General features: G+C 42.3%; 1 protein-coding gene across 4 annotated transcripts in view; it reads right to left on the bottom strand.

Moving 5' to 3' along the window:
- The window catches only part of AGPAT3 (1-acylglycerol-3-phosphate O-acyltransferase 3), a 74,005-nt gene that overhangs the window by 19,811 nt on the left and 26,621 nt on the right, over window positions 1-27,573 (bottom strand). For all 4 annotated transcript variants that reach the window (XM_018084130.2, XM_018084132.2, XM_029964697.1 and 1 more), the window contains one exon: window positions 287-513. In XM_018084130.2, coding sequence (XP_017939619.1) covers window positions 287-464 — 178 coding nt within the window. In that variant the 5' untranslated portion in view covers window positions 465-513. The remainder of the gene's footprint in view (window positions 1-286; window positions 514-27,573) is intronic.

The following is a 27,573-nucleotide window of genomic DNA, read 5'->3' as shown; positions in this document are numbered from 1 at the left end:
TGTGGGGAGGAGCTTTACTTCCCACTTTGTTGAACGATAGAGTGACAATATATATCAGCCCCTTGACTTCTGTGTGATTTCCCAGTATTTCAGGAAAAAAATGGCTGTTTTGAACTGCTCTGAAAGAGTCGAACATCTAACTATCATTTCTCTCTCTCTCTCTCCTCTCTGTGTGTATCCATATACATAAGCATACACATTTTTCTGTGATTAACAAAAGCAGAAAACAGGAAAACCCTCTCCCCTCCCCACGCCCAGCCCTCACATCCCCTTCAGGCATACTCACGGCTCCAAAGGGAATAGGCAAGGCGACAGTTTACTCGGCGATAAAACTGCTTGTTTATGGGCCAGAGGACTAGCGTGCATAGTTGAATGAAGTTAATGATCAGTCCACTCACAACAAAGACGAACCCAATGAGGAGGTGAACTATGAACTGGGTCTTCAGAAAGGCAATGAAGCCCATGATAACCACTCAGAAGCGTGAGCAAGGGCCGTCACTCAGAATAACTGTCCTGAAAGAGAAAACAAACAAACAAAAGAGTCAAATGGAGAGTGGGTTTACAAGCCCCGAGGAAGGACAAAGCAAAAGCCATGCAACAGTCCATGCAACTTCAGCAAGAGGCACCCAGCCCAATAAACACTCTGCTCTCCAAGCCTGCCTCATTCAGGTCTTAATAAACTGGTGACGGATGCAAATCGCTTCCAAAAATAGGAAGGAATCATTATTTACAATTCACAGCCCACCAAGAAGATTATTGTTTGCTGAAGACAAATCTCACACCTCCCTCCAAACAAAGATCACATAATTGGATTTAATGTTGGGAGGAACACAGAGCCCTGCAGTCACAGTGAGCCGCTGAGCCCTGATGGGTAAACAAGCTGCACAGGGACTGCTGCACCTTCAGAGGTGCTGTCCCTGAACTGCTACAGGAACCTCAGCCCTGAAAAGAGCAGGGCTGGTCACACAGAGCATCAGTCTGGCAAACACTAAGGCATGGAAATGGAAATTAGGTATTCCCACACCCAAACTCCATGCTGGACCAGGTTTAATAACTTCTCACTTTGTCAAGCCGCAAGTCCATAATCAAATATACCAGCTAGCGTGGGGGCGGGGGGGGGAATAAAAAAAAAGCCTTAGGTTATGTAGCAGTACAAACTTGATCTGGAAAGGGCTTTGATGCAGAATTTTGATTCCACTAAATTAGCCAGAGCACTTAACTTTGAGCACATGCCATATTTATAACAGGTGCAGAAACACTGGCAATGTCTGAACCAGCAGAAAGTCACAGCAACTTAGACAAGCCTGATTCACTATAAACCCTGTCAGCACAAAGTTAATCCAACAAAATGTATTAACCAAGACACCAAATTGAGTTTATTCCAAACTCTGCCTTATCTGGCACTGGCCTTTTTGACCTGTTGGATACTAGAAGTCCTACGACAAGGCCAACCAGGCTGTTGAACCACAGCCTCCAATTCTCACCCAAAAACCAGAAGCATGACCCTGATTTTCTGCCACAGCCAAAGCTTGCTGACAGTTTTTGTTCTCAGCTTTTATAAAATGTTGCAAATGACCAGATCAACCAGCAGATGGTAACAAATACTTTTCACCAGTTAAGTATCTGAAGGTGAGTGGACCCCATGCCTAAAAATGAAGTACCTGCCAGCTGTGAGGAATCAAACCATTTTCACTTGCCACCTGCTTATAGTATGCTGCTATTTATAAAACTGTACAGCAATTTTACTTGTGAAAGCTTGTTTTCTACCATCGCTTCTACAAAGTAGGTACTGCCTTTCAAAGCACAGAGTGTCTAGTTTTTGCACAATTAGCATCCATTTGCATCATTAGTAATCTACCCACTTCAGAAGCACATTACAGGGGAAAAAAACCCCCATGTTTCAATATAGCCAGTGTTGTCCCTACCACAGAAAGCAAAGCAAAGCAAGTTGAATAATGCTGAAGCTTATGATAAACAATCTAAGTTCTCCCAGTGTTTTCGGGTAAGAATGAAAGAAACATTTCTTCCACTAATAAATTACTTTCAGAACAGCTGTTTGGAAGCAGAGACTTCTGTTTAAAAAGAAACAAGTGGAACCCTCCTTCCTCCTCCCTCCCCTAAAGGCTGCAAAGGCACAGTTGTCTCACGCAGCCAAAAGACCCGTGTTCACACATCCCTGTATGGGACGTAGCCATGGTGGTTCAGTAACTTCCTAACACAGTAGTGGGTTCATTTATCTTTTCCACTGGCAAAGTTCTAATAAATACTGTCAAACATTATACACCAAGTTCTTCACTTCCAAGACCATTCTCTTCCCCTGGTTTATCGCAAAAGCCAGTTCAAACAAACAAGAAAAGGACAATTCCTTCCCAACTATTTTCCGAGTCCCTACTTGCCTTCTGTACAGCCACGTGAAAGCAGCTTTGCTGATGCCTGTGTCTTAGTGTCAGACCATGCAAAGGTTGGATTCGATCTTGGAGGCTTTTCCAACCTAAATAATTCTGTGATTCTGTCTATCACAGTCATTAGACCAGTACTTACTGTCTCTCAATGCCCAGCTTGGCCCCTTTCAGACTAGGGCCCAAAGAGCATACAAATGGCACAAGCAAAAATTGAAATGTCAAGTATTATCCTCAAATAAAACAGTTTGGCTCTACTTCCACAGCCTCTTCATTTTGAGCAAAGTCTGGAGCACTCTGGCATTTGTCCTCACATTAAGGACACTGTGGTGCTACGGACCCAAAAGGGCACATCCCTTTTTACATTGCAGCACGTTGCTCCTCCAGTTCTGTTACACATGGAAAACAGGACTCATCAGCCTTGCACCGGCATCCTGCCCCACGTGCTGGTCACCACAGAATCATTCAGGTTGAAAGAGACCTCCAAACTCATCAAGCCCAACATCTGACTGATCACCACCCTGTCAACTAGACCGTGGTACCGAGTGCCACATCCAGTCATTTCTTGAACACTTGCAGGGATGGTGACTTCACCACCTCCCTGGGCAGCCTGTTCCAATGTCTGACAACCCTTTCCAGGAAGAAATTCCTCCTGATGTCCAACCTGAAACTCCCCTGGCACAGCTTGAAGCCATTTCCTCTTGTCCTGTGTGCAGTTGCCTGGGAGAAGAGCCTGAACCCCACCTGGCTACAACCTCCTCTCAGGGAGTTGTAGAGAGCAATAAGGTCATCCCCGAGTCTCCTTTTCTAAAGACTAAACACCCCCAGCTCCCTCAGCTGCTCCTTACAGGACTCTCTAGACCCTTCCCCAGCTCCTTTGCCCTTCTCTGGACTCAGTCCAGCACCTCAGTGCCTTTCCTGAAGCTTGAGGGACCCAGAATTGGACATAGCACTCGAGGTGTGGCCTCCCCAGTGCCGAGTACAGAGGAAGGGTGGGACCCCAGAGCTCTGTGACCCCGGTTGGTGACACAGCACAGCTGCCTCATGCAGCAGCACCTGGGCTCACTGCACCCCTGTGTGTCTGGGGGCTGTGAGCCTGACCAGTCCTGCTACAGGGCAAAGAACAGCAGCCACAGCATGGCTGGTTCCTCTCCAGCACGTTCCTATCACAGTGCTCGCCCAACTGCTCCATAAAGCACAGCTGGTTTAGTTGCACTTCCTAAAATGGACAACGACCAACTAAATTATGGGTTAGTCTTGTCCAATCCTTACAGTTTCCATGCTGGATACAGAACCTGCGAGTCTCCTTTTGACAATCCCTCACTTAGTTGTATTTGACTTTTAAGATAATTAGTAGTTAATCCAGGAATTCTTCAGTTTTCTGCATTCCTGCCCATGTAGGACAGCCAGGCAATTTAGGGACAGGGTGACAGGTAAAAGGTGGTCAGCAGCTGTTCTGTTGAATCCCATGGTCAGGTTGGGAGAGGGATAGGGAAATGAGTATTTGCTGGAATGAGAAGAAGCACCACTTCTGCATTTGACACATATACTAAGATCAGCTAAGGGAAGTGTCTAGGAAGTAAACATCTGCCCCTAGTCTAAGACAGCAAGTCTCAGCAGGATTAATTTTTTTCTTTCCTTTTTTTTTTTTTTGAAGTCTACCCATATCATTTGCATAGTCAAAGACCTGCTGGTAAAATCTTACTTTCGCCCTTCTTTTCCTAAAACACTTCGTAACTTCACAACATTGACCTTTCACCACAAAACCTCCATTTCCTGCTGCAGAGCCACGCTGAGAGTTGTGGGCAACTTTAGGACTCTCCTGGCTCTCACATCCTCACCAAGTTCCTGCTTTTCACAGCCACACTGCCAGCCAGCACCAGGCTAAAACCCACCTCAAACCAAAGATGACTTTCATTGCCTTTTAGTGCTTGACCTCACAGGGCTGTTTGACTTCCATAAAGTCAGAGACCCCTCCCCACAGTATTGATCACAGGATCATAGAATCATTTAGGTTGAAAGAAATCTTAAATATCATCTAGTTCCAACCCCCCTGCCATGGGTGGGGACACCTTCCACAAGACCAGGTTGCTCAGAGCCCCATCCAACCTGGCCTCATCTTCTATATGCCCAGATGAAAACGTTCTTAAATGCTTTGAATCCTTCAAGGCTCCCTCCTTTATTTATATACCTCTCAAGTAAAGGGAAAGGAGGCAGATATCCTATGGTTTTCTTGGTGTGGTGGATTGACCCTGGCTAGATGCCAGGTCCACCAAGGCAGCTCCATCACTCCCCTCTTCAGCTGGACAGGGTATTGAAAATGTAAATAAAAGGCTCATGGGTGGAGATAAGGGCAGGGTGAGATCACTCTGATTACAGTCATGGGCAGAACAGACCTGACTTGGGGAAATGAGAGCCATTAGAAGGCAGAATGACAGAGGAGTATGATTGCATCAGCCTCATTTCATTAAGAAATCAGGTTAAAAAAAACCCTGATGCACAACATGCACATTACAGCATTCCATGAAACATAGATATTTATGAACTCAAAATTATAAATGAAGCCATTAATCATTCTATAAGACAGCGTATCCACTTTGAGCTCCAGGTTTTAATTAATTTATTGCTGTCATGTGTGTACAAGTCCTCTGAAGTTCATCATGTTTGCATGAATTTGAGCATGAAATTAGAAACTGCTCCCCTGACTCTAATATTCCAACCCAGTGAGGAATAATGTGTTTGACAACAACAAAAACTGTGGCAGCCAGTACTTACACCTCTAGCCTTTTGCCATGTAGTTTTTCTGAGCATGCTTTTGCCATTTTCCAGCTGCTTCCACTCTGCCACATTTACCTCCACTTATGAAACTAATTACAGACACCTTTTGCACTGAATGTCCTGCCCCCACTCTGACTTCTTCTATTTTATCTACCTCGTAACACTTTTGCTAGTTGAGGAATGAGTGAAATTCTCACAACACTAAATTCTACCTTTTACCATCATATTTTAAAATACTGTATTTTTCAGAAGCAGCTTTGTAACCCTCCTTGATGTCTGCAAAACTTGGCAAACCCTGTCTATGAGGAACATCTAATGATATTGCAAGTCAGAAGCAGTACATAAAAAGTATTTTGTTGCCCATATGGAGTTTCCTCACCATTTTTCAGAATTCTACAAACTCTGCTCATCGAAAACATACAAGGAAGATTCAAACCTATTTTTCATTCAAAGTGAGATCTATCTGTTCCATGAGCTGCTTCATGAGTATGGGGACAGATACAATCAGCAGCAGCCAGGAGAAATGAAAATGCCTCTTCTCTCAGTACACTTTCTACCCTCCAAATTTCTCTGATGACCCAGCTCAGGCTACTTCTCTTTCAAAACCATGAAAACCACTAACATAAGTGTCTATTCCCTCATCTCTCCCTATGAGATCAGAAAACACAAGAATACTAAGGAGCTACTCAGAAGTTGAGGCAGAGATATGAAGCAAAGATTCCAATGCCCCTCCCTAAACCTGTTGGGCAGATAAATAAAAGTCCAGATCCCAGTCTGGATATTTGAGCATCCCCCAGAAGTACCACATTGCCACAGGGGCAGCAGGTTATTTTCCTGGGACCTGCCACACAAAAATATGTTGATCATCTTATGAGTTGTGCTCAATGCTAATTACATCAGTTACCTCTAAGAAATAATTTTTCCTTGCAGAATACACAATACTTCTGTAGCTGAAAGACAGAAGTGTAGTGGCTACCCAGCTTTTAAAAGTGAAATTATATACTCATAGCAAATAACCCTGATATAGGAAAAATATTCATGAAGAATATTATATTGCATATAAAGAATATAATATTATAATTGACAGTAATCCACTTCCTGCACTGTATCACATCTCTTTCTGGGATGAGGAATTTGGGAGCCTGACCCCCGTGATGCAGAAGTCATACAAAACCAGCAGAGAGAGTATTTACCCAGGGCTTTGCCCCAGACTCCAAAAAAGCAACCTGAGGCTCCTGCCCACTCTGCCATGGCACCACTAAAAGCAGTCTCCACTCAGGCATGATTTATTTTAGAAGTTTTAGTTGAACCACTGGCAACCACAGCTGTCTAAGTAGGCTAGAAAACAGATCAAGAGCAGTGAGTCAATACAGCAAACAGGGAAATATGGTATAACAACAGCTCTGGTATCCATTTGAACAGTCTGTACTAGGGATTCTCCAGATAAGCTGTAAAATTAGAGAGCTACTCAACTGCACCCCACACAGCATTACAAACTGTCTACTACAGACCCAGCCTTTTAAACCTAAGCATGGGAGAAAGATTACCTTAGTTTCTCATGCAATATAGGTCTGATTTCCCTGCACATCCAAGGCTGATTCAGAGTTCATTAAAAATCCTGCTTGTCATGAATTTTTAAAATTGAAGGGTATGGAAGAGAATCTTAAGCTAAACTGAGGTCACAAAGATGTAAACTTGTGTCTAATTGTGAGAACTAGGAATACGATCTCAAAAAGAAAAAATGTCGCTGAGTTACCATTATGAAATTAGATGAGAATTTATTTCTTGAAATTTTGTCAAACAGCACCACAGCCAGTTTCCAGAAAAGGTCAAGAATGAAAGATTATCACTACTACCTGTCTGAAATATATGAATTATTTTGGTCTTGATCTGAAGTCCATCAAGTCATAGAACTTTCCACTAGTGTCAATAGGTTTGGCTTGGTATCTGTAGAGATTTTTTTTTTTTTATGAGATTAGTCTGTTTCCTATTGGAACTTCAGCCTTGGGGCTGCTTTTCAAAATGTGGGACTATTGGGCTTCCTAATTTTAAAATGTGGGGCAGCTTCCTATCAAGGTACCAAAAAAAAAACCCCAAACAAACAAAAAAACCAAGATAACCACTTGTTTAACTTGTATTTCTGTAGACAGAAGAACAGAGAATATACAAACAAAGCAAAGAAAAATATTTAAACAACTCAGTGGAACCTGAAGGGGATAAAACAGCTCTCAATACTACACATCACTGCATTTGAGGGTCAGTTTTTTCTCTTCTCTGCCCTAAATGCAGTGTTACTGACATGATTAAGCCTCCTCGCCAGCTGTAGAGAGCACTGTGCTTATGCCACTGCTAGGTATGAAATTATATTTTTCTAACTTCTTGCTACAGTATTACAACTGAAAACACAAGCCGTATTAAAATGGCTGTTTCCCAAATTTAATTTCAACCATTTCCTTTTATCGTACTTGGCACATAAAAAAAAAAAAATAAAGGGAGAGCAAGTGAGCACAAATTTAATTTCTCCTCAGCATACACCCTTAGTTAACTCTGCCTCTATTTGAACAAATGGATTGGATAACCAAAATGAATTCTGTCTTGCTTGGATATCTGCTGGCTGCCAGACAACCACCACAAGGAAGCAGAACTGCTTGAAGAATTTCTCTCCCTGCAAGCACCTCTTTATTGACAAAGAAAACAATGACATTTTCATAAGGATTTTCTGTTCACAACAAGGAAACCAGAGGGATTCTGTCATGAGTAAAACCAGCCCAGGCAACTTCGATGTCATGGCTGAGTATCACCAAACCTGACATCATTTTTTCCCACACATTTCCAAGACATCCCAGGGTTCTGCACCAAGTTTTCCAGGGAAGGCATCCCACTGCTTCAAAACTTGGTTGTGCATGCAATTTGTTTGTATTTCAGGAAGACAAACACTGCCTTATGGTTTAGTAAACTTAGGATAGCTTCTATTAGAGTCTGTCATTTACAACTGCTTGTAGGTGTTTGCCTGCTGTTTCTCCCCTGGGTACACACGCTTGTCATCCTTCAGTCTGCTGTCTCACGCTTTTGTTTCAGTATAAACAACACAAAATTAATTTTCCCTAAAGCTATAATTACAAAACCTTAATTGCATATTAAATTTAGATTAGATAATAATTGCAAATTTGGCGAGTTTGCCTCATTCCTCATAGGTAAAGATGGGTTTTGTGGGTATATGCATATTTACAGGTACTTGTGAGAGCCCCTGTAGAATTCAGCCTTAATAAACCTTGTGCTAAACTTGAATACTATCGATTACAAAGGTTTACCCAACTGCAAGCTTTGAGCTCAAGTTCTTTCTCTTACCTGCTTGCTACCAAGAGTGAAAAAAAGCCACCCTGTAACTTATCTTGCTTTACAAAGCATACAGTTAGCCTAATTTTGAAAACCAAAGGCAGGTAGACACACATTACTCCTGGTTTCATCTTTAGTGGAAAGCACAGAGACATGAGCCATCGACCCAGGGCAAGGGGAATCCAGACTCCCACCAGCCTGTTGGCACAACAAGACATAGCAGGAACAGGCCTGGCTCTTAGATGGAGTGGGAGAAGATAAGCAAGACTGCAATTTAAAATAAAAAAAAAAAGAGAGATAAAACCAGAGGAAAATACCAGCTCACTGCAAGACATTTACACTGAAGCACACGAGCTAGAACACTGTCATGTTCTGTATATTTTAAGAAATAAATAGGAACAATTATCAGGTTTTGCAAATTCCTTGTGGCTCCAGACAGACAGCTAAGCGTGACTCACTCAGACGTGATTGTCAAACACCTTCTGCCAGACTTGTTCCTTCTCTTGGGAGCTTTTAAACCTTCTCCTGGTCCTTTCTGTTTGTTTGGGGGCAGCTCTTCTCTCCTTTTTGCCACTTTAGATAAAATTGCCCCAAGGGAGAAGCAGGATGCTAATCCTTGCCAGCTCCCCAGTTCCCTATTCCTTCCCTCATGTTATATTCTCCTCTTTCTGTCACACACACCAACAGCTCCCCAGGTCTGTGCAAGAGGCCTGCTGGGTGCCACAGCGGATTTGTGCCATTCAATCACTGTGCACAGCACTACAGGCACTGCCTGCCCATCTGCTGTTCAGTTTGTATGTCAACCCAGACTTTCTGAAAAACACTGTCAAACTTCCAGCTCACACAGACTTTGAGAGCTAAAGCAGCCTGGGAGAAGCTGTTGGAGAACTCGGCACACTCCAGCAGGTCTAACAGGTCCACTCCAGTTCTTGAGAGGACAGACAAACATTTTCTGTCCTGCCAACTGCTCTCTGCAATTTCACTCCCAGTGCAGCAGCAGGGTGTGCTGCCCAGTTTCCAGGGAGGCAGATGCTGCACAATACTGGGATGCAGTACCTGCCAAGCAGTATTGGGATGCTCTTGCTGTTAAACGCTCCCTTTCTTTTTACAGACAGGTTCACTCATCAGTGATATCTAAGAAAGGACTTCACAGAATGGTTTGGATTGGAAGGGACCTTACAGATCATCCAGTTCCAACCCCCCTGCCATGGGCAGGAACACCTTTCACTAGACCAGGGTGCTCAGAGCCCCATCCAACCTGGCCTTGAACACTTTCTGGGGTGGGGCAGCCACAGCTTCTCTGGGCAACCTGTGCCAGTGCCTCACCACCCTCACAGGGAAGAATTTCTTCCGTATATCAAACCTGTTTGAAGCCATTCCCCCTGTCCTGTCACCATAGTTCCTGATGAAGAGTCTCTGTCTGGCTTCCTTGCAGGCCCCTTCAGAGACTGGAGGGTGTTCCACACAACCTTCTCTTCCCCAGGCTGAACAGCCACAACTTTCTCAGCCTGTCTTCATAGGGGAAGCGCTCCAGTCCTCTTACCAATTTTGTGACCTCCTCTGGACTTGCTCCAACAGTTCCATGCCCTTCTTATTTTGGGGGTACCAGAATTGTACACTGTATTCCAGGTGAAATTCTTGGTTGGGGAAGCAAGCAGAAGACCTTTAGTGAACACAGTACACTCGTTTACCCCTGTACACAAGGGAAGGGATACCTGGGAGAGCCAAGAGCCATCTGGAGCTCACTGCACAGCCCAGCAGCAGCTCACATATCGCTGAACTTCTGCACTTGCAGTGACCAAAATCGCCACCAGCACCACAAGACATTTAAGCAGCTTTGAATGCTCATCATGAAAAACAGGCCAACAAACCTCTTACAGCCACAGTATCTGCATGCTTCTGATTTATTCCCAAAGTTACGCCCCAGGCATGGGAAATCCTTTCCTCAGTGACAACACACAGCCTTAGGACACTGCAGATGTAAAACACATCCCCACAGGTACCTGTTCATTGTCCTCTTGCTCGTGCTCTCTGACTGACCAGTTTGTGTGCAGCACCACCCCGGTGTGGCTTTAAGGTTTCTGGGTCCCAGCTGGCCTAAGTGGGAGATGGAAAGAGTGGGGCAACAGTGTACAGCCTACAGCTGTCCACAAAGATCTGTTCTGATAGCCCCACCACCACCTTCTCTTTAAACCTCAGGAGATGCTGAGAGACGTCCCTCTCTCATGGAAAAGACATAAATTACTTCTCCACTACTCAGCAGCGAGATTAAGTGGCTGAAAACACAGATGCCCACTCCTGCAGCCAGGGTTGGGGAAATCTCCATTTTCCCTGGGACAGAGGACCCCAGACCTTTGGGCGAGGGAGCAGGAAGCAACAGGATTCTCCCTGGAAGGAGAAGGATGGAGGGGATGACCAATTTTAGCCAGGTTTAGTGCTCACAATGTGAATGCTCTGTAGGTCTTATAGATCCAGTGGGTAGCACCATAATGACACCTCAAACAATGCTCCTCAGCTGACAGCAGGTCTCACTACAGCAGGGCAGAATTCCACATAGGTTTGGATTTGAAAATCACTTTACTTATACACACACACACACATATATACACACAGATACAAAAACATGCACAGGTCATATCAGCAATCTCCAGGCTAACAGTCATAGGCCCGAAGGAATTTCATTTTAACTCCATAGAAAATCAGCATTGAATCAGAGAAAGGGTGGGAAGTGGAAACCAGGAGAACACGGATTTCACGATTCACAGGTAACGCCACAAGGCTGGGCCGGTCATAATCAATGCTCTTCTCAAATCAGCTCATTTATTCCCCCACACAGCAGTTTAAACACCTATGCAAGTTCTACACAGTATCAGCAGTCCCACAAATATGTGATAAAATTTACATTTGGACAGATGCATCAATGTTTCTTTTTTTTCAGGCAATGTGGTGAGAACACCAAATCTCTTCCCTTTCTATAAAAGGGACTGATGCCAGATGACTTTTTCCCATTAAGCCAAGGCACAGATTAGCCATTCCAGAGTAATAATAAGTTAAAATGAACATTTTATATCCACCTCTTTCAAAAAGGACAGACAGAGGGAAGTCAGCCCCACACTCATCCTTATAACCTCCTCCTCCACTTTATGTGAAGGTTGGCAAACCCAACAATATAAGCAGGTATTGTGAGTCATAAATACAACACAGGATTTTAGTTTGATTTCAAAAAAACACCACCAGACATTAAAAAAGTGAAACACACTCTAGCTACTTAAAGTGATGAGAGAGGACTGAGACCAAAACTTACAAACATGTTATTAATCACAGAAGTAGTTGAAGCTGTAAATTACCTTCTCATAAAGCTGAAAAAAGGGTACTTTTACTATTTTGAAAAGCTCAGGACTTTTGCACTACCTGACTTAAAATCATGTCAAGATTTAACCCCCAGGAAACCACACTCTGCATCCAGCAGCTCTATTATTTTCAACCTTTCTCATGGAGCAAGTGCTGATACTGACATTTTCCCCTCAAATGTAAGCATTTTCAGTTCCTCTTGGAAAAAAGACTTTTTGCCTTAATTACTTCTGGTTTTGACACAGCCAGCAGGTGTAGTGAGTATTTTCTTCATTTCAGCTAGTTCATTCAAAGTTGAAAACTCAACTGGGAGTTGAAAAAGGAAAGAGCCTCTTGCAATCTCTAAGTAAAAAACAGGTGGGAGAAAATGAGGTCTCTGAATTTTAAACTGGGCCAGACTTTCCCTGGCACTTACGTCTTGGTTTTTTCCCTTAGAGTATCATTCTGTTCTTAAAGTGAAGACATTCTGGCTGTGCCTACTCTCTTTAGTGAGAAGGATACTGTTCAGAGTAGATTTTCAGAGTAGTTCAATATCCTTCCAAAGCCTTTCATTCTTTATGAAGTTATTATGACAGGTAGTTTGCCTGCACGGGTGAAAATGCATTTTTGTGAATACAAAACCTGAAGCTACTACAGTTACAGCTGGTACCATAAAACAGGATTTGGTCATATTTCTGTCTAGACACCAATAGTGACACTTTTTAAGCATTAAATGAACACTATGGGGAAAACACTAAAAAATATTTTAAAAGTAACATGCTTAGATAGGATGTCATCACCTTGACTCCTACTTTCCAACTTGAGATTAACATTTGCTTAGTATCTGGTAATTAAGTCTCTCATTAGGTCCCAAATTCTAAAGTTTAATCAGGTTAAAAAAATTATTTGTTTCTAAAAGAACTGAACAGGTTAAAATATAACTATTTCAGGGAGAAATTTTGAGTATTTCTGGTTTTTGATGCAGGGATTTACAATTTCACAGTAGATTTGCTGAAGCATCCTTTCCTGAATCACCTGCTTTGATTTGTACAATTCCCAAGGTGTAAAAAATTTCAGAGTGCCTTCACCCTCCTTGAACAGAATTTCACTGACAGCAAGGGGCCAGAGCACTGGCAAGCTAGCAGCTAGCTGAAGTGGCAAATAACAAATAACTTGCCACAGTGACTTCTTTAAAATATTAGGACTTTTTTTCTACATAGCCCAAATAAATTTCACTAACACAAATAATCTCTTTGGAAAACAGCAAAGAGTTTAAAGAAGTACAAGTTAAATATTGTATAAAAAAGGCATCATTTGGAAAATGTTGCATGTTTCCAGATCAGTGAATGGTTTCCCCAATGACAAAAGTGCACACTTCCAGGTGTGCCTTGCAGTCACTCCCCTGAATGGAGGAGCAACTTCCAAAGTGAGCCTTACAACTGCAAGACAGAAAACCTGATGCATGGCACTGTCACTCCTGAGGTCAAGGGTAAGTTCAACCCAAGAAGTGCAGAGGGAGAGCACAAACCTCCCTCAAAACAGCAGCTCCCTCACATTCCTATGGAGCCAAGGGAGGGGAGGATGCCCAAACCTGATTCAGAAGTGCTCAGGTAGCTAAGAGAAAGGGGAAGGTAAAGAGCTGAGAGACTGAGGATGAGTACAGGAAGAGAGGAGCACAGACATCACCACCAGCCCATGATCCCCCTGAATCCACAACATGAACAAGTCTTCCATCCATCACTCTCCACCTCCATGCCAGTATATTTAGCATGTTATTTCCCTCCCCTCACTACATGCAACTACAGGGGTTATTTATACACCAGAAGAAACCCTCATCACTTTAATTCCCCACCACCACTTGCTGAGTCCACAGAGTAAAATGACAATCTGGTGTTCTGACACCGATCTTACAGCTACCTACTACCATGCCACACAGTTAACATCTCTGCTACAACACTTGGACTTAGTTAGGCAGGAGGAGCTTACTAATTGCCAGAAAAAAACCCCTCTCTAGACTGGGTTATTTGTTTTCTAGCACGCTGGGCACAGAAGGAAGCTGCATCCATAAACACACACACACACACACGTCATGCTGGTGCAGCTCTGCTCAGCTCTGCCCTGTACATCAGCTTCCTTCCACCAGACCTGCTCCCAGAGGACCAGCAAAGCAATCACTGGCCAATCCAGAAATTTCTCAGACGTATCAAGAGGGCAGCAAACCTAAAATATCCGTGACTTGTCTCGTCTCCTTCTCCACGAAAACATCTATTTTCAGACGCGTGGCTTCTATAATGGATCTCTCGAGAACAAAGGTTTTGTTTGTAATTCTCCCCTCGCCATGGCAATACATGTACCAAGCAGAAAGATGGTCTACTTAGTAAAGTGCACTTGATGCTATTTTTGAACTCAAGATACAAAATAGTGTCCTAATGGTTTACAAGTTTTATTTTTACAGTACTTTCACAAGAATTGAAATACCCATCAATTTTCTGACTCTGCAAGCCACTTCCTCCATTGTGTTTTATGCTGAAGAAGCTCTGAACAAGAGCTATAATACTTTAAGAACAACATTTTTCAATCCTAACATTTCATTTCATACCATCATTTCTAGTTAGTTTTCTCTGCAAAGCTTTTCCCTCTGTGTTAATGAACTCTTGATATCTACACTCTGATGGCATTTTTGTCCTCCTGCCTGCTCCCATATACACAGCCAGTTAGTCTCCTCAACCCTTCCCCGGATGACAGCTCCTGTAAGCACTTTACAATCTTTGCTTTCTCAAATTTCTGCTTTCAGCATCTCGTTTTATAAATAAATGGGGCTGTGTGAAAGCAAACAGAATACATATGTGAGAGTGATGTGAGAGAAATCATCTCTGAACAATCACCAGTGAACATATATTTCAGACTATAGGACAAGCAGAAGGGGAATGACTCCAGCTGCTGATGGCATCTGTTTGCCTGGCAGACTCCTAGAGCAGGATGAGAGATCAGCACTTCACACAGACAAGGCCAAAGTGTAGACACCTGCATATGGCTCAGTTCTCTCCTTTCCAGGCAAAAAGGCCACCAACAAAGGAAATCCACAGGCTGCTTCCAGGTTTACTTCAGTTTCAAGGCTATCAAACTTCAGATGTTTGTTTTGCATTGTCAACTGGCCTCTCCCAAGCAGCCGACTCTGGAAAAAGTGACCTATCACTCACCTTTGGACACAGACTACTAAGGTGGCATCTCAGTTCACAGAATACTGGATATGTATGAACTGGACAAAGCCCTGAGCAAACCAATGCATTTCTGAAATATTCCCGGCTGAAAGCTGCCTCAGACTCAAATGTCATGCTCCAGAGGTCCCACCCAACTATATTCTTCCATGTATTTTATTTTAATAAGGAATGCTTGTAAAATTACAACCTCACAATCGAAATCTCCATAGAATCCTGAGATCTCATATTAGACCTGAGAAACCATTCTGAGACCTCTTTCTTCCCTGAAATGTCATCAATGAGCTCTACAGGAAGGCAGGCACCACACATCCAGCAATGATAATTAAGTCCAAACTGCCTGAGTTTTCACTCCACTTCCCAGGTGGTTTTTGCAGCCTGCAGTGAGCTTTATGTTGCCATGGCCACTCTTACAAGCATTTCACTCCTCCTTTAAAACTAATGACATTACAGCTGCAGTACAGACACACCTATCAGGTAACTCAGCCACAGATTGATTCATTTTCATCTCTACCAGCTGTGCAGATCTAAGATGTGATTAGAAACGAGTTCATCCTTCTTAAGACAGTTTAAGTATTACTTAGAGCATTTGTTTCACTCCACTTAATCTCTTTGCTACCAGTAAAAATGATTGGTCTCTCTCATGGTCTCAGAGTGCTAAGTCACATCTCTCTCATATCACAGTCTGACATCATTTGTTTGCAAAGGGCAACCGAATCAGCCAGCAGGGAACTGTGCTGTTGCACATCCTCAGTGAAACAGGAACAGAGCTGCCTCTCTGGACCAGAGCTCTGTGGCAGAGCAACCACTGCCCAGGGGATTGATCAGCAAAGTCCCTGGGGTTAACCTGGGTTGTGTTCAAGAGCAAAACACATTCTGTGTGGTGCTGACAGCTGCTCTTTCAGTCTTTCCTCCAGCCCTCAATATCTCATGTTTTTCCTAAGCTCCAACTCAGACCCATATATAGGAATCTCTGTTTAGTTCGTGCATAACAATTGCTCTGGTTGCAGAGAGGAGCTTAAGTAGCTTACAGAGCTGCCTGCCAAAGAAAGGAATTTAGCACGTAGTTCCAAAAGCCTAGTTCCATACAAACTTGGATTTCAGTGTTGACATACACTTTTACATGCTCACATTCATGTAGAGATCTGCATATCAAAGAACACCCAACTTTGCCTTCATAACATTCCCCTAGGATGCAGTTCTTATCAGCCCCTTTCTTCTCTCCCTGGCTACTTCCACAAAACTGGTAGGATTCCAGTTGTTTTGGAGACACACTCGTGGACACCTACCAGCCAAGTGTGGCTGGAAACTCCTCAATGTGTTCAAACACATCATTGAGGAGACAGAGACAGAGAAATGTATTTGAACAGGACAACGCTAATTTTATTTCCATAGCAAAGCAGGCTGAAAATTTGCCAAGCTCAACCTCTTCAGGTCATCAAATTCAAACACACAGCAGTGCTATGTTAGCCTGGATAAACTCATGGTTTATGGACATGGGCACAGTCACAAAATCCTTCGGGTAACAAGTTTTTAGACAGTAAAGACTCTACATGTTTTTCCACGAGCAGCAGCCACAGCACAGAAACAATCCCCGTGAAATCCACATTGAGAATCCACTGCTCAGAGTTTCAACTTCTCTGCAAGACTCCTGATTTAATGGAATACTCTACGCTCCTAAAATTGCGTGGTTTGGTGCTACGGGTGTGTTGGGAAGACATAGGCTGTTTTAATCTCTAGCACTTATCTCATAGACAACTACTCAGTCAATGTAGGACACCTATCTTCTCAGTGCTTCTGCTTAAGCTGCCTAAATAAAGCAGCAGAGCACACAGTGGCTTTTACACAAACATGGTGACATTTCAAGCGCTGCAGCCCCTAGATTATGGGCACATTATCTGCAGATAGCACATAGCACAAACCAAGCCCTAATTTGACAGGAACAGAGCTCAAACCCCGCATTTCACCAGTTTATAGTTTACACTGCAGCATTTCCCAGAGCAAACCATCCCCAGGGCCAGCAGCACGGAAACAACCTGCCCTCGCTGCCTGCAAATCACCCCTTCAGCACATGCATATTAGAAACTTCCAGGTTATTGTGCCTAAAATAACAGGCAACACATTCAGTCCAAAAATACAGTGATGGGAATTGCTAATAAAATCCAAGTGAAGATGAAGATAGAGATCATTAGAGATCACATGCTAAACTACTGCTTTGAATACCTGAAACAGAGAGCAAAGCACAATTGCAGTCAATAAGCAAATAAAATAAATGGGCAGTGAGATTATGCAGCTCATTAAAACTGCAAGTCTAGCATAGGCCTCCCCTCTCAAAAAAATGCTAAACTGCTGCAGCACAAAATACAACAGCAACCAAAGCTTTGTGATCTGAATTATTTTTCTCTTAGAGTGCATTAATGAAATCAAAACATTCATGGCAAGTTCAGGCATTTGGGCACATCACTCAAGCTACAAGGCAGCTCTAGGAACAGTAAAATTACTGTGTTATATTACTTTTACTTCCAATACAAAGTACACCAATTAATCAAACTAAATACACTTCAGTATTTCAGGTTCCTTTGGTGGCCAGAAGCTGAAACAAAGGGCAGATTTGGTAGGAGGGGGAAAAGAAAGGGAAAACATTTTGTTTCAAATATTTGGTAGCTTGGAATGGGTCAATTAAAAACCACAAAAAACAGAGCAAAAGATTCTTATGAGTTTATCCTACATATTAAGTGATGTCAAGCCTATGCAGAATGATAAGTCCATTATTTATGTGCTAAACGTTTTTGTTGATTGGTGGAAAAGGACAATTATTTTAGGGTCTCTTGTTGTGGGGAGACTTTACCAAACCAACTCCCTGAAGTGGTAATGACTGAGCAAAGAAGGAAATGTGATGCCTTATGCTCTTATAATTTCTGTGTAATTCAGTCTTGCATTACTGGATTGCTGCAGTGTGTCTTGTGAGGAATTCACACCTGGTATCAGAAGAAATCGTGTGAGAAGTGGCTGGGAAATGGATGAGCCCTCTGGACTATGCCCTATACAGCTGCCTGTAACTTCAGGAGGCTGTGGTAATCCCTCCCTCATCTTTCACTGCTGCCTGAGCACCACCCTTCACATATCTGAGCAATGCCTTTTTATCTTTTTCCCAGCCCCAAGCCTGCCGGGTGCCACACAAATCCCAGAGGAACAAAGACACTTCTTTGCTTCCTTAGATGAATTCCTTAGAGAGTACAAACTAAGTCTAGCTCAGAAAGTGACCAAAATATGTCCTGTCCAGCAAGCTAATAAGAGTGCTCCAACCTAGGAGAAGCAAAAGATCAGATGGAATTACAGAAAAAAAAAAGAGTTAATCTCTCAGTATGCAAAGTTGATTCCCTGATGAACTGGTGATCTCTGATTTTAATCACCCCAGATCTGTCTGAGGATATTCTAAGGGAGTATCTATCCTGCAGTAGCCAAACTAACACATTTAAGAAGAAAAAAAAAATAAATTAGTCTTTCTAGTTACTTCCTACAGGGCAGACTTATGTTAAAAAATTAATAAACTAAAATATTTATCAAAGTCATCTTTCTTCAAGCATCAACAAATTAAAGAGTTAATAATACCCAAACCAACAAAGACAAAAAGGCACTTGGAGGTACTCACACTAAGCCTCATCTATATCTAATCAAAGAGGCTTGAATGAGCTTTCTTTTCACTAGCAAATAGATGATGTCATTAATTTTCTACTGAACCTTGAGGTTGTCGAAGAAGAGGATCTGACCTAATACCAGCTAATTCCCGCTGTGTGCAGAATTGTAATCTCTCCTGCAAACCAGATCTGACCTGGATTCAAGTCAAGAATTTTAAGAGTGAACAAAATAGGGAGGAAAAAAAAGAATCACAGGAGAGATGTACATGCTATGCCCTATGCATAACAGGGACACAAATTTATATTTGTACCAGCACAAAATTGTAACTGATATCAGATGCACACACTCCACTCCACTATTGATTCAAGACATGCAGAATTAATTAAAAACTACACTGTGTTAATGTATATGCCTACAACATGTACTGTCTTTGGTAAAAAAACCCACATTTAGCAGGAAAACTTTAATGTCCTTAAGCTTTAGATTTCCTGATTTTTAATATTAAAACTGTAAAGTCACTTACAAATGTCCTGGTTTTTTGAACATTTGGAGGACGACAGAGGCTGGTAATCACACACATTTTAATTTGAACTGCCACACTGTATAGCTGAAAGTTTACATATCTGCAGAGACTCACTGTAAAGCTTAAATGTAAACGAACTCATTAATATTAGAAGAGTGTGCATAAACACACAGAGAGGATCGTGGGCTTGTAAATAACACAGGCAAAACTGCCTGGAGGAAGTACTTGGTCAAAAAAAAAGCCAAGATGATCACCTCACAGATATTAATTTCTTTGTGTCTTAAACACCTTATAAAAGAAACAAACTCACATGCTGTGCTGGAAACTTGTTCATAGCAACATCACACCCCCTGGAAAGTTTTCCAGTCATAGTCATATTAATTCCAACTCCAGCAGGCTTTTCCTTTTACAGTTGAAGTGACACGTATTTTTTCACTTAAACTAGTCAACACGTTGCACTCGGGTTTCTGAAAGCTGCTGTTTGCTCCAGACGTGGCTCTGAAAAGCTTTTTCTTTTGGCTGTAAGTCTTGGTCATATGTGGAGGCACAGGGAAACAATGGCAGCCCAGAAATGTAGGGCAGCCCAGCTCTGCTCCTGCCATTCCCAAACCCAGGCAGGCCCCTGGCTAAGTGGTTTTCCAGCGTGGCCAGACACCCAGGTACGTGCAGGCTCCTGGCTCCTCTGCTCCATGTCACCACCCTCCCAGGCCCCAGCTCACCCCCAAGGGGCTGAGGGGAAAAAACTGTGCAGATCTTAATTTCCACCTGCTTGAAAACATTCCTTTTGAAGGGAAGACACCTATGTCCTGCAAATACCCTGATACATTGTGAGCCTGACACAGCCCGATTTCCAAGTTACGTGCCGAGAGACAGCTACAAGAACTCTAAGCAAGAGCACGAAACAAGAGCGAAAGAACCTTGTAAAGGCTCTCAGAACAAACTGGAAAGACACAATCACCATCTTACCTTAGGTGGCATCCTTAGCCACCACCCCCTCAGCTGAGCAAAAACATACAAAAACTCAAAAAAACGGAAAACTCGAGTTCCGTAACAAACAACAAGGACACCAAGCACAAAACAGGAAAGTTAAGGTATTTACCCCAGCCACATTAATTCGTAAGTACATCAGTCTTCCAAAGCACTTTTAAAGGACCGCCACTCTCCAGTTCACCCCAATGAAGCACTTTAAAGGACGAGCCACCGCCGCAGTCGCAGTACAAAAATCCAACTTACCAGTACAAGTAATAGGCTAAAGCCAGGAAAATGAGCGTAGCACAAATTCCAGCTAACAAGCATAAACTCGACTGGTTCACCAACATCTTCCCAATTTGTTATTGATTAATAAAAGAAACAAAAAAAAAAAAAAAGGAGGAGAAATGGAACGGCAAAAACGGACGATGCGAGTCTTGGTTGGGAAAGCAAATCAGTCTTGACATGGAGGAGGGATTATGGTGACAAAAGCACATCAAGGTAAATCTGGAAGTGCTTCACAGCTACTAAAACTGCCTGCTCAACAGCAGGAAAAAAAGCTGGGTGTCCTCTCCACTATGTGGCTTTGTAAAATACTGAACCAAAAAGCCCCTCTTACCTCAAGAACAGGGGTATGAATGGGGCAGAAGCGGACTAATATTTAAAATAGGTAATACTTTGCAATAAATATTACAGTCAGGTGGTGTTGCTGACAAACCAGGCTTTTGCTCTAATCCAATAAGCTTCTTACAGCAAATTACCAGGCTACAATGGACTGGATTCGCTGGCGTGGTGATGTACGTGTGCTCAGCGCTGTCACTTGACACATTTTTTTTGTGGGTTTGTTTGGGTTTTTTGTTTTGTTTTGTTTTAGAGAGCTGACAAAAGACTTCGACAAAAATCTAGATTTTAGCACAAAGGAACTTCCCACCGCACCTAAGCCCCTCTCTTCTCCACAAAGAGTGAACAGAAGGCTTGTGAGAACATCAGTGCAGAGAAAAGGTTTGGTTTGCACCCAGAGTGCAGCCCTGGCAGGGCAGCAGGACTGCTCACCTTCACAGCACGATGAAGAGACATCTTTGAACTGCACAGACTAAAGAAAGGGACTCTGCAGCCAGCTGAGGGGGACTTGGGATTCCACTGCCCTTCCCCTTTCTCTGCAGGTCTCGGAGGAGAGCTCTACCCTGAAGACAACGGTGTTTTCTCTCTCTTCTCCCTGCTCCAAAATCAGGGCTTTTGGAAGGCCTGAGCCACAGCAGGCACAGTCCAGCAGCCTGGATAACAAAAAGGAGATATCAGAGTCCAGGGAGGAAAGAAACGAGGTGGCAGCAGTTACACCCCACACAGGCAGCAGGAACATGGTGCTGCTGGTGTGATTAGGGCCCTTCTGGCTGTTCTGCACCATAATCTGGACAGTCCAGATAAAGAGAGACTTGAGGCCACATCCACACAGGGAGACGAGTTGGACTAAAGAATGATTCCCATTCACCTACCATTACACCACCATAGCCCTCCATGAAGACACAGTTTTAGCTGGCATAACTCACCTGGTCAGAGTTAGGCCTCTAAAGAGACGGGAAGAAACAAAAATCCAACCAAAATCTAGCTTAAATGCCAAAGAAAAAAATTAAAGTGGTAGCCATAGCCCCTGACACTCCTGTTTTCTGACCAAACTTAAACAGCAGCTCTAAAGAAAGCCAAGGCCCCTCTTAAACCCCCGGTTGTCCTGGAAGTGGAATCACAGAGATTTTTTGGAGTTTTTAATAAAGTTCAAAGAGGTAGGACAAAAAAACCACTTAGGACACAATAAGTAGGAAAATTTTATAATCAAAGAAACAGACATACTTGGAACTACTTGTCCAAAAAGGAAAAAGTAGGCCATGAATTTTAAAGTCACAGTCAAATAGGAGCTTTTATCCAGTTCAGCAGAGCTGAGTGGAAGAAGAATGCACCTCTGATTTTAAAAGCACACACAATAAATACAACATACTTCATAAAGTGTGGTGAATAGGGTCCAGTGGAATCCAGCTTCTCAACAAGGACAGAAGCATCACAGCATTAGTGACATAAAGGAAAATTTTGAGTGCTCCCTATGCATCAAGTCAACAGGTCCTCCTGCCTCTCTTATATCCTGTACGAAGTCCAGGTCTATTGTAAAACCTTTTTTCAACCTCATCTACAACTCAACCACATTTCTCAAGTGACTACACAGATAAAAGACTTACTTCTATCTACATCTTTGTCAGTGAAGGAGATAGCTTGCAACTAAATTCCTTGGAAATAAGAATAACCCGTTTCTGTGGGCTCCAAAGGAATTTTTATTGATTGTGTTCCCCAGTCTCATTTTGAGAGTGCTCACACTGTTTCTGTTCTCAGTTGCAGAAATGACTGTATTAAATTACATTAAAATAAAGCCCAAAGCCCAAGAGACAACCTCACACGTAGTTCAAAGATGACAGGAGGGTTTCAGACATGCAGAGTCACTAAACTGGCACTTGCAATGTTTTTGTAGGTGAAGCTCAACCACCAGTTTCCAGGACTGCTGATCAATACTTTTCCAATGCACAACATTCATTACAGAAAATGCACATAATGGATTATGACTGGGCACAGGACAACCTCAGGATTTTGTAAATGAAAACAAAACCAAAAGTAGCAATTATCAAGAGGTCTTACTTGGAAAAAAATATTAATTAGGATATTGCAATAATTGCCTATATTTGGAGCAAGGCTGATTTGGTATTTCTATTGTAAAAGCAACTCTAAAATTATAGTGCTGGTATTCAAACAGTGATTCTATAAAACCAGCCCTTACATAACAAACAGAAAAGGAGTTATCTAACAGAAGCCCTATTAGTACAAAATTATTTGAGTAATAGGCCTCTTGCAATGTATAAAATAGATCAATGTTATGTAATTACAAAATGTTGCCAATCTTAGTCTCTGATGATTAAGAAAAATCTCAGTAGTGTCTACTCATCTCTAAGACTACACAAAATGCTCCTCTTCACTCCAAGTGATTGAATTTTCAAGACAAATGGGAATTCGTCTTTTATATTCAGATAAAAGTAAGCTACAAAAGAAACTTCAGGACTCTAAGTGCATCTACACACCCAGCTGTGACACCCAGGGGCCCAACTCCTAGAGAGACTGGGTGAATCTGGAAAATTACACAGGTCCCTTACTTGTTAAAAACAGGGATGCAAAATAAAGGATAAACAAAATGTCTCACCTGCGAATCATCTGAGGTATAAGAAGAATGATATATTTTGCTTTCTGGACAGAAAATTATGCAGAAAAAAACCCAAGCCTCAAACATAAGACACAGAGAGAGCCAGCCAGGAGACATCTGTCTGCATGCAAATGTGCTGTGGCTGAACAAGGAGAAGCCTCTGACTGCTGCTACGCGAAGTCTCCGCAAACATCACGTTCATGCCTGTGAGCCCATACCCAAGTTCAAAGCTTTCCTTTGAAGTAGTGAATACTAATTGGGAAGAAATGGAAAGTCTGTCTTTCAAGGAGTGCTGAGCTGCTTTAAATTTCAGGTATAAAACACTACCTTCTGCAGAAGAGCAGCAAGGTGATTTGCTCTGTGATTACATCCACGGTAATGCATTGGCCTCACGTGCTTATACCTCATGCTTCTGCTCCAGCATTTGCTCCCACAATCTGCACTGCCAGGATGGAAAACCTTAAACACAACTATTTATTATTTTTTATGATTTTAAATAAGTAAGTAAAAGAATAACACACTAAAGTGGAGGCTCAGATGACACCAGAACTATCCACACGCTGTAGAAATCACAACCGCAAAACCAAGGAGAGACAACAGGAAAGTTTTCCCCTGCCAGTGCTCTGCTATACTAAACCTAAAAAAATTGCCAGAAGAGTATTTTGCATTATTTCACCCTACAAATGTATCTCCAAGCTGCAAACTGCTCACCAGCAGTGGAGAAAGGCAGAATACATGCCACTCAATTCTAACTTTACAAGTCCCATGTCTTGACGGATCTCTGACAAGTGGGAAAGACCAACCAGCCTCCTGTTACCAGGCTGACATTTGTCACATGGACCTCATGTATATATGTCACATATACCTCATCTATACATTTCTGTACAGGAAGACTACGCTTTCACCAGCAGATTTTCCAGGGTTTGACCCTGGAAGGAGACAGAGCCACGTGGAGAGGGAGGAAATTAAAAAGTCACCGTTTTGAAGCATCTGGATTTGGAAAATCTTCATATCACAGGGGAGACAGAGAAGTAAAAATACTAACAGCAGATGTAGGTGTTCTGCTGGGTAACTAACCTCCTTTCTCCTTGTATGGGATCCAGCCTTTATTCTCTTTGCTGTCACCACGGCTGCAATCAGCAGTGTGTTTCTTTCTCAATACAGCATCTATTCTTCTTTTGGATGATTTCACTGACAAATATTTCACAAGGCTGTTATCAGTCTGAATCCATATCTGCCCCTGTGGTCAGATCTCTCTTTACATATATACAAAAGCAGGTATCTTTCTAAAAAAGACAGGCCATACTTATCAAGCAGACTGATAGCAAAAACAAATACATGCCAGACAAAGTTTTATTGCTCTGTGTTTTCTGACAAGATCACACTAGCCCCTTGTGGTCTGAATACTGGCAGCAGCCACACACTGCACAACCTTTTCAGTGTAACGCTCCCTGCTCTGAACAAAAAAAAAATAAATCCCTCAAACCTTCAAACAACTACTGAAAGAAAAATCCTTCTCGCATGAAAATCTGAAGACCAATTTTGAACACAAAAGCTGAACTGCATGGACATCAATGTGAACATTTGAATGTGGTGAAATCTTTATCAATCACAACCAAGACACTTAAATACAGTATCTCACGCCTTCAAAAACATTAACAGTGTACAGCCCTCTCACTTCTAAGTTAAATTTCAGGCTGCTGTTGGGCCATTCGTCTAGGAAACTAAACAGCAGCCACTTTGCAAACAGCCCATCTCTCTTAAAATCCTTGTCAGAGAAAGACCTGAAGAGAAACACCTACAGCTCTTCCCATTTCTTAAGACCTTCCATCTCTTGGTGGCCTGTTGCTGACAAGGCCTCTATTAGCACATACAGTTGATTCAAACCATTCTGGATTTGGCAGAGGGGATCTTCCCATGGTAACACACAGTCTTTGAAAGATTCTGCCAACAAAGGTCACAAATCCAGGACTGGTCAGCATTGTCACGATGCATTTTTGCTCGTTCAGCTCCTTCTGAACAGCGGTCTTTTAATGCAATGTTTGAGAGGGAGGTGACCTAAGTATCCTTTTCCTGAAGGCTGCAGGGATCCTGGAAATGACTGGTCCACTAGAAATCCATGCCTGCCTTGCACCAGCAATATTCAGGCAGCTATGCTGCATGAGGGTTGTTCCTCAACTGATAGTGAAAGCATGGGAGGTTTCACAGATGCTCTCTGCTCTTTTCATCGTCTCGTGTAAACTGGCTCTGACAGATCTAGACGAAAGGACATTAAAAAATCCTGACACTGTGAGTACTTTTTCAGTCCTACAAATACTGATACTGATCTGGCCACAGGAGATTTCTCAGTGATCACAACCCTAGCTGCCTGCATGGAAATTTCTACATTTCCATACATTCCACTGTATCACTCCCACTTCTGCCAGGGACACACGAGAATCATGGGAGCAGAGGTTGTTACCTGTTAACCTGGCACAGTTATGAAGCACTGAAAGAAATGTAAAATGGGAGACTACTAGTTTAAAGTGAGCACCCACTTCTCTTGGAGCTTGCAGCAATTTCAGAACAGCATGACTGCCAAGTCAAAAATTGCTCCCCATCATTTGTAGAATTAGAAGCTAATTAGTAAAAAGAGGTGTTAATTGTACCAAAGCCTCACATTCAAAAGAGTTTATGTGCCAAACTCGAATTATGGACATCATCACTGCTAGCTTGGCACTGCTCTTCAAAAGCTCCTCAACCAGGTTGAGTAGTGGTTTGAGAAGCAGTATTTATGCTCTTCTGATTCATTTTCATCTGCCAGAATAACCCTCAGTTCGTCTGCAATTATATGCCAAAAACTCAGAGATTTAAGGATATTAAAAACTGCCTGGAGTTCAATGCAATATGTTAATATAGGACACATTTACAGACAATGAGTCTAGCAAACCAGTCTAGCTTCATTTAAAATACACAAACAAGCATCCTGGTCTAATTACCAGAACTAATCCAGAAGAATCAATATTTCTCCAATCAAGACATAAAACACAAACCTTCATTCTATTTACTCAGTAATGTATAATTGCTTCTTGAGTCTGCAGACTGTGATGTTCACTTCTTAAGCCCATTGAACATGAACTACTTATTTTTATTCATTCTATTTAAATTCCTTTTGCCTTTACTATAATAAACCAGATTTTCAAATAACTGGAATAATTGAAACTTCACTGCATTAATAAGAAGTATTTTTTTCTGTGAGTAAGTTCATTTATTCCAGGCAACTGGGAGCTTATCCTAAACCTGGTTTGACTGACTGCTCACAAGTTTCTACTCCCAGGCACTACTAGAGGCTCACTCTTAACTCATGCTTAAGGTCAGCATGTCCTCAAGGTTTGCTTGTATAACTGCTTTTAGAGTTATTACTCATCCCAGATCTGTACCAACAAGATATATCTTAAGATAAACTGTTGGGTTTGGGCTTTTTGCTGAGGATTTTTTTTTGGTTTGGTTTTTTTTTTTCAGGTTTGGGTTTGTAGGATTTTTTTTTTTAATTTTAATTTAGAAATCTTTATCAAACAGATAATTTCCATAGACATTAGTGGACAGTTAACTCAGTTAACGTGGTAAAGCTGAGAAATCGGTAGCAGTGGGCACAAGGGGAGGAACAGCCTTAACAAACAGCGCCTGCAGCTGAGTTGTGAATTTATGTTACCAAATGTCCCAGCACTGCATTGGCCCCCAGCCACAAGCAGTGAAGATGTTTTCCTTCCAGGGCACACAGAACAGTAACAAGTAGCATTGCTATACCTTCACTACAGGGAAAAGAACTGCACAAGGAGATGCTGAGATCTTTTGCTCCCATCTTACAATAGAGATCTGAATTACCCAGACAATTTCTTCTTGAATGAGATAAAAGCTCACAAAACTGGCCTTGCTGTTAAGTCATAATCATAGAATCATAGAATCGATTGGGTTGGAAAAGACCTCCGAGATCATCGAGTCCAACCCTTGGTCCAAATCCAATCCATTTACTAGATCATGGCACTCAGTGCCACGTCCAATCTGCATTTAAAAATCTCCAGGGATGGTGAATCCACCACCTCTCTGGGCAGCCCATTCCAATGCCTGATTACTCTCTCTGTAAAGAATTTTCTCCTGATATCCAACTTA

Source organism: Manacus vitellinus, unplaced genomic scaffold (assembly GCF_001715985.3).
Source record: "Manacus vitellinus isolate BGI_N305 unplaced genomic scaffold, ASM171598v3 scaffold_7_pilon, whole genome shotgun sequence".
Taxonomy (NCBI): Eukaryota; Metazoa; Chordata; class Aves; order Passeriformes; family Pipridae; genus Manacus; species Manacus vitellinus.
The sequence above is the reverse complement of the archived record's forward strand: the minus strand, read 5'-3'. Positions and strand labels throughout refer to the sequence as shown.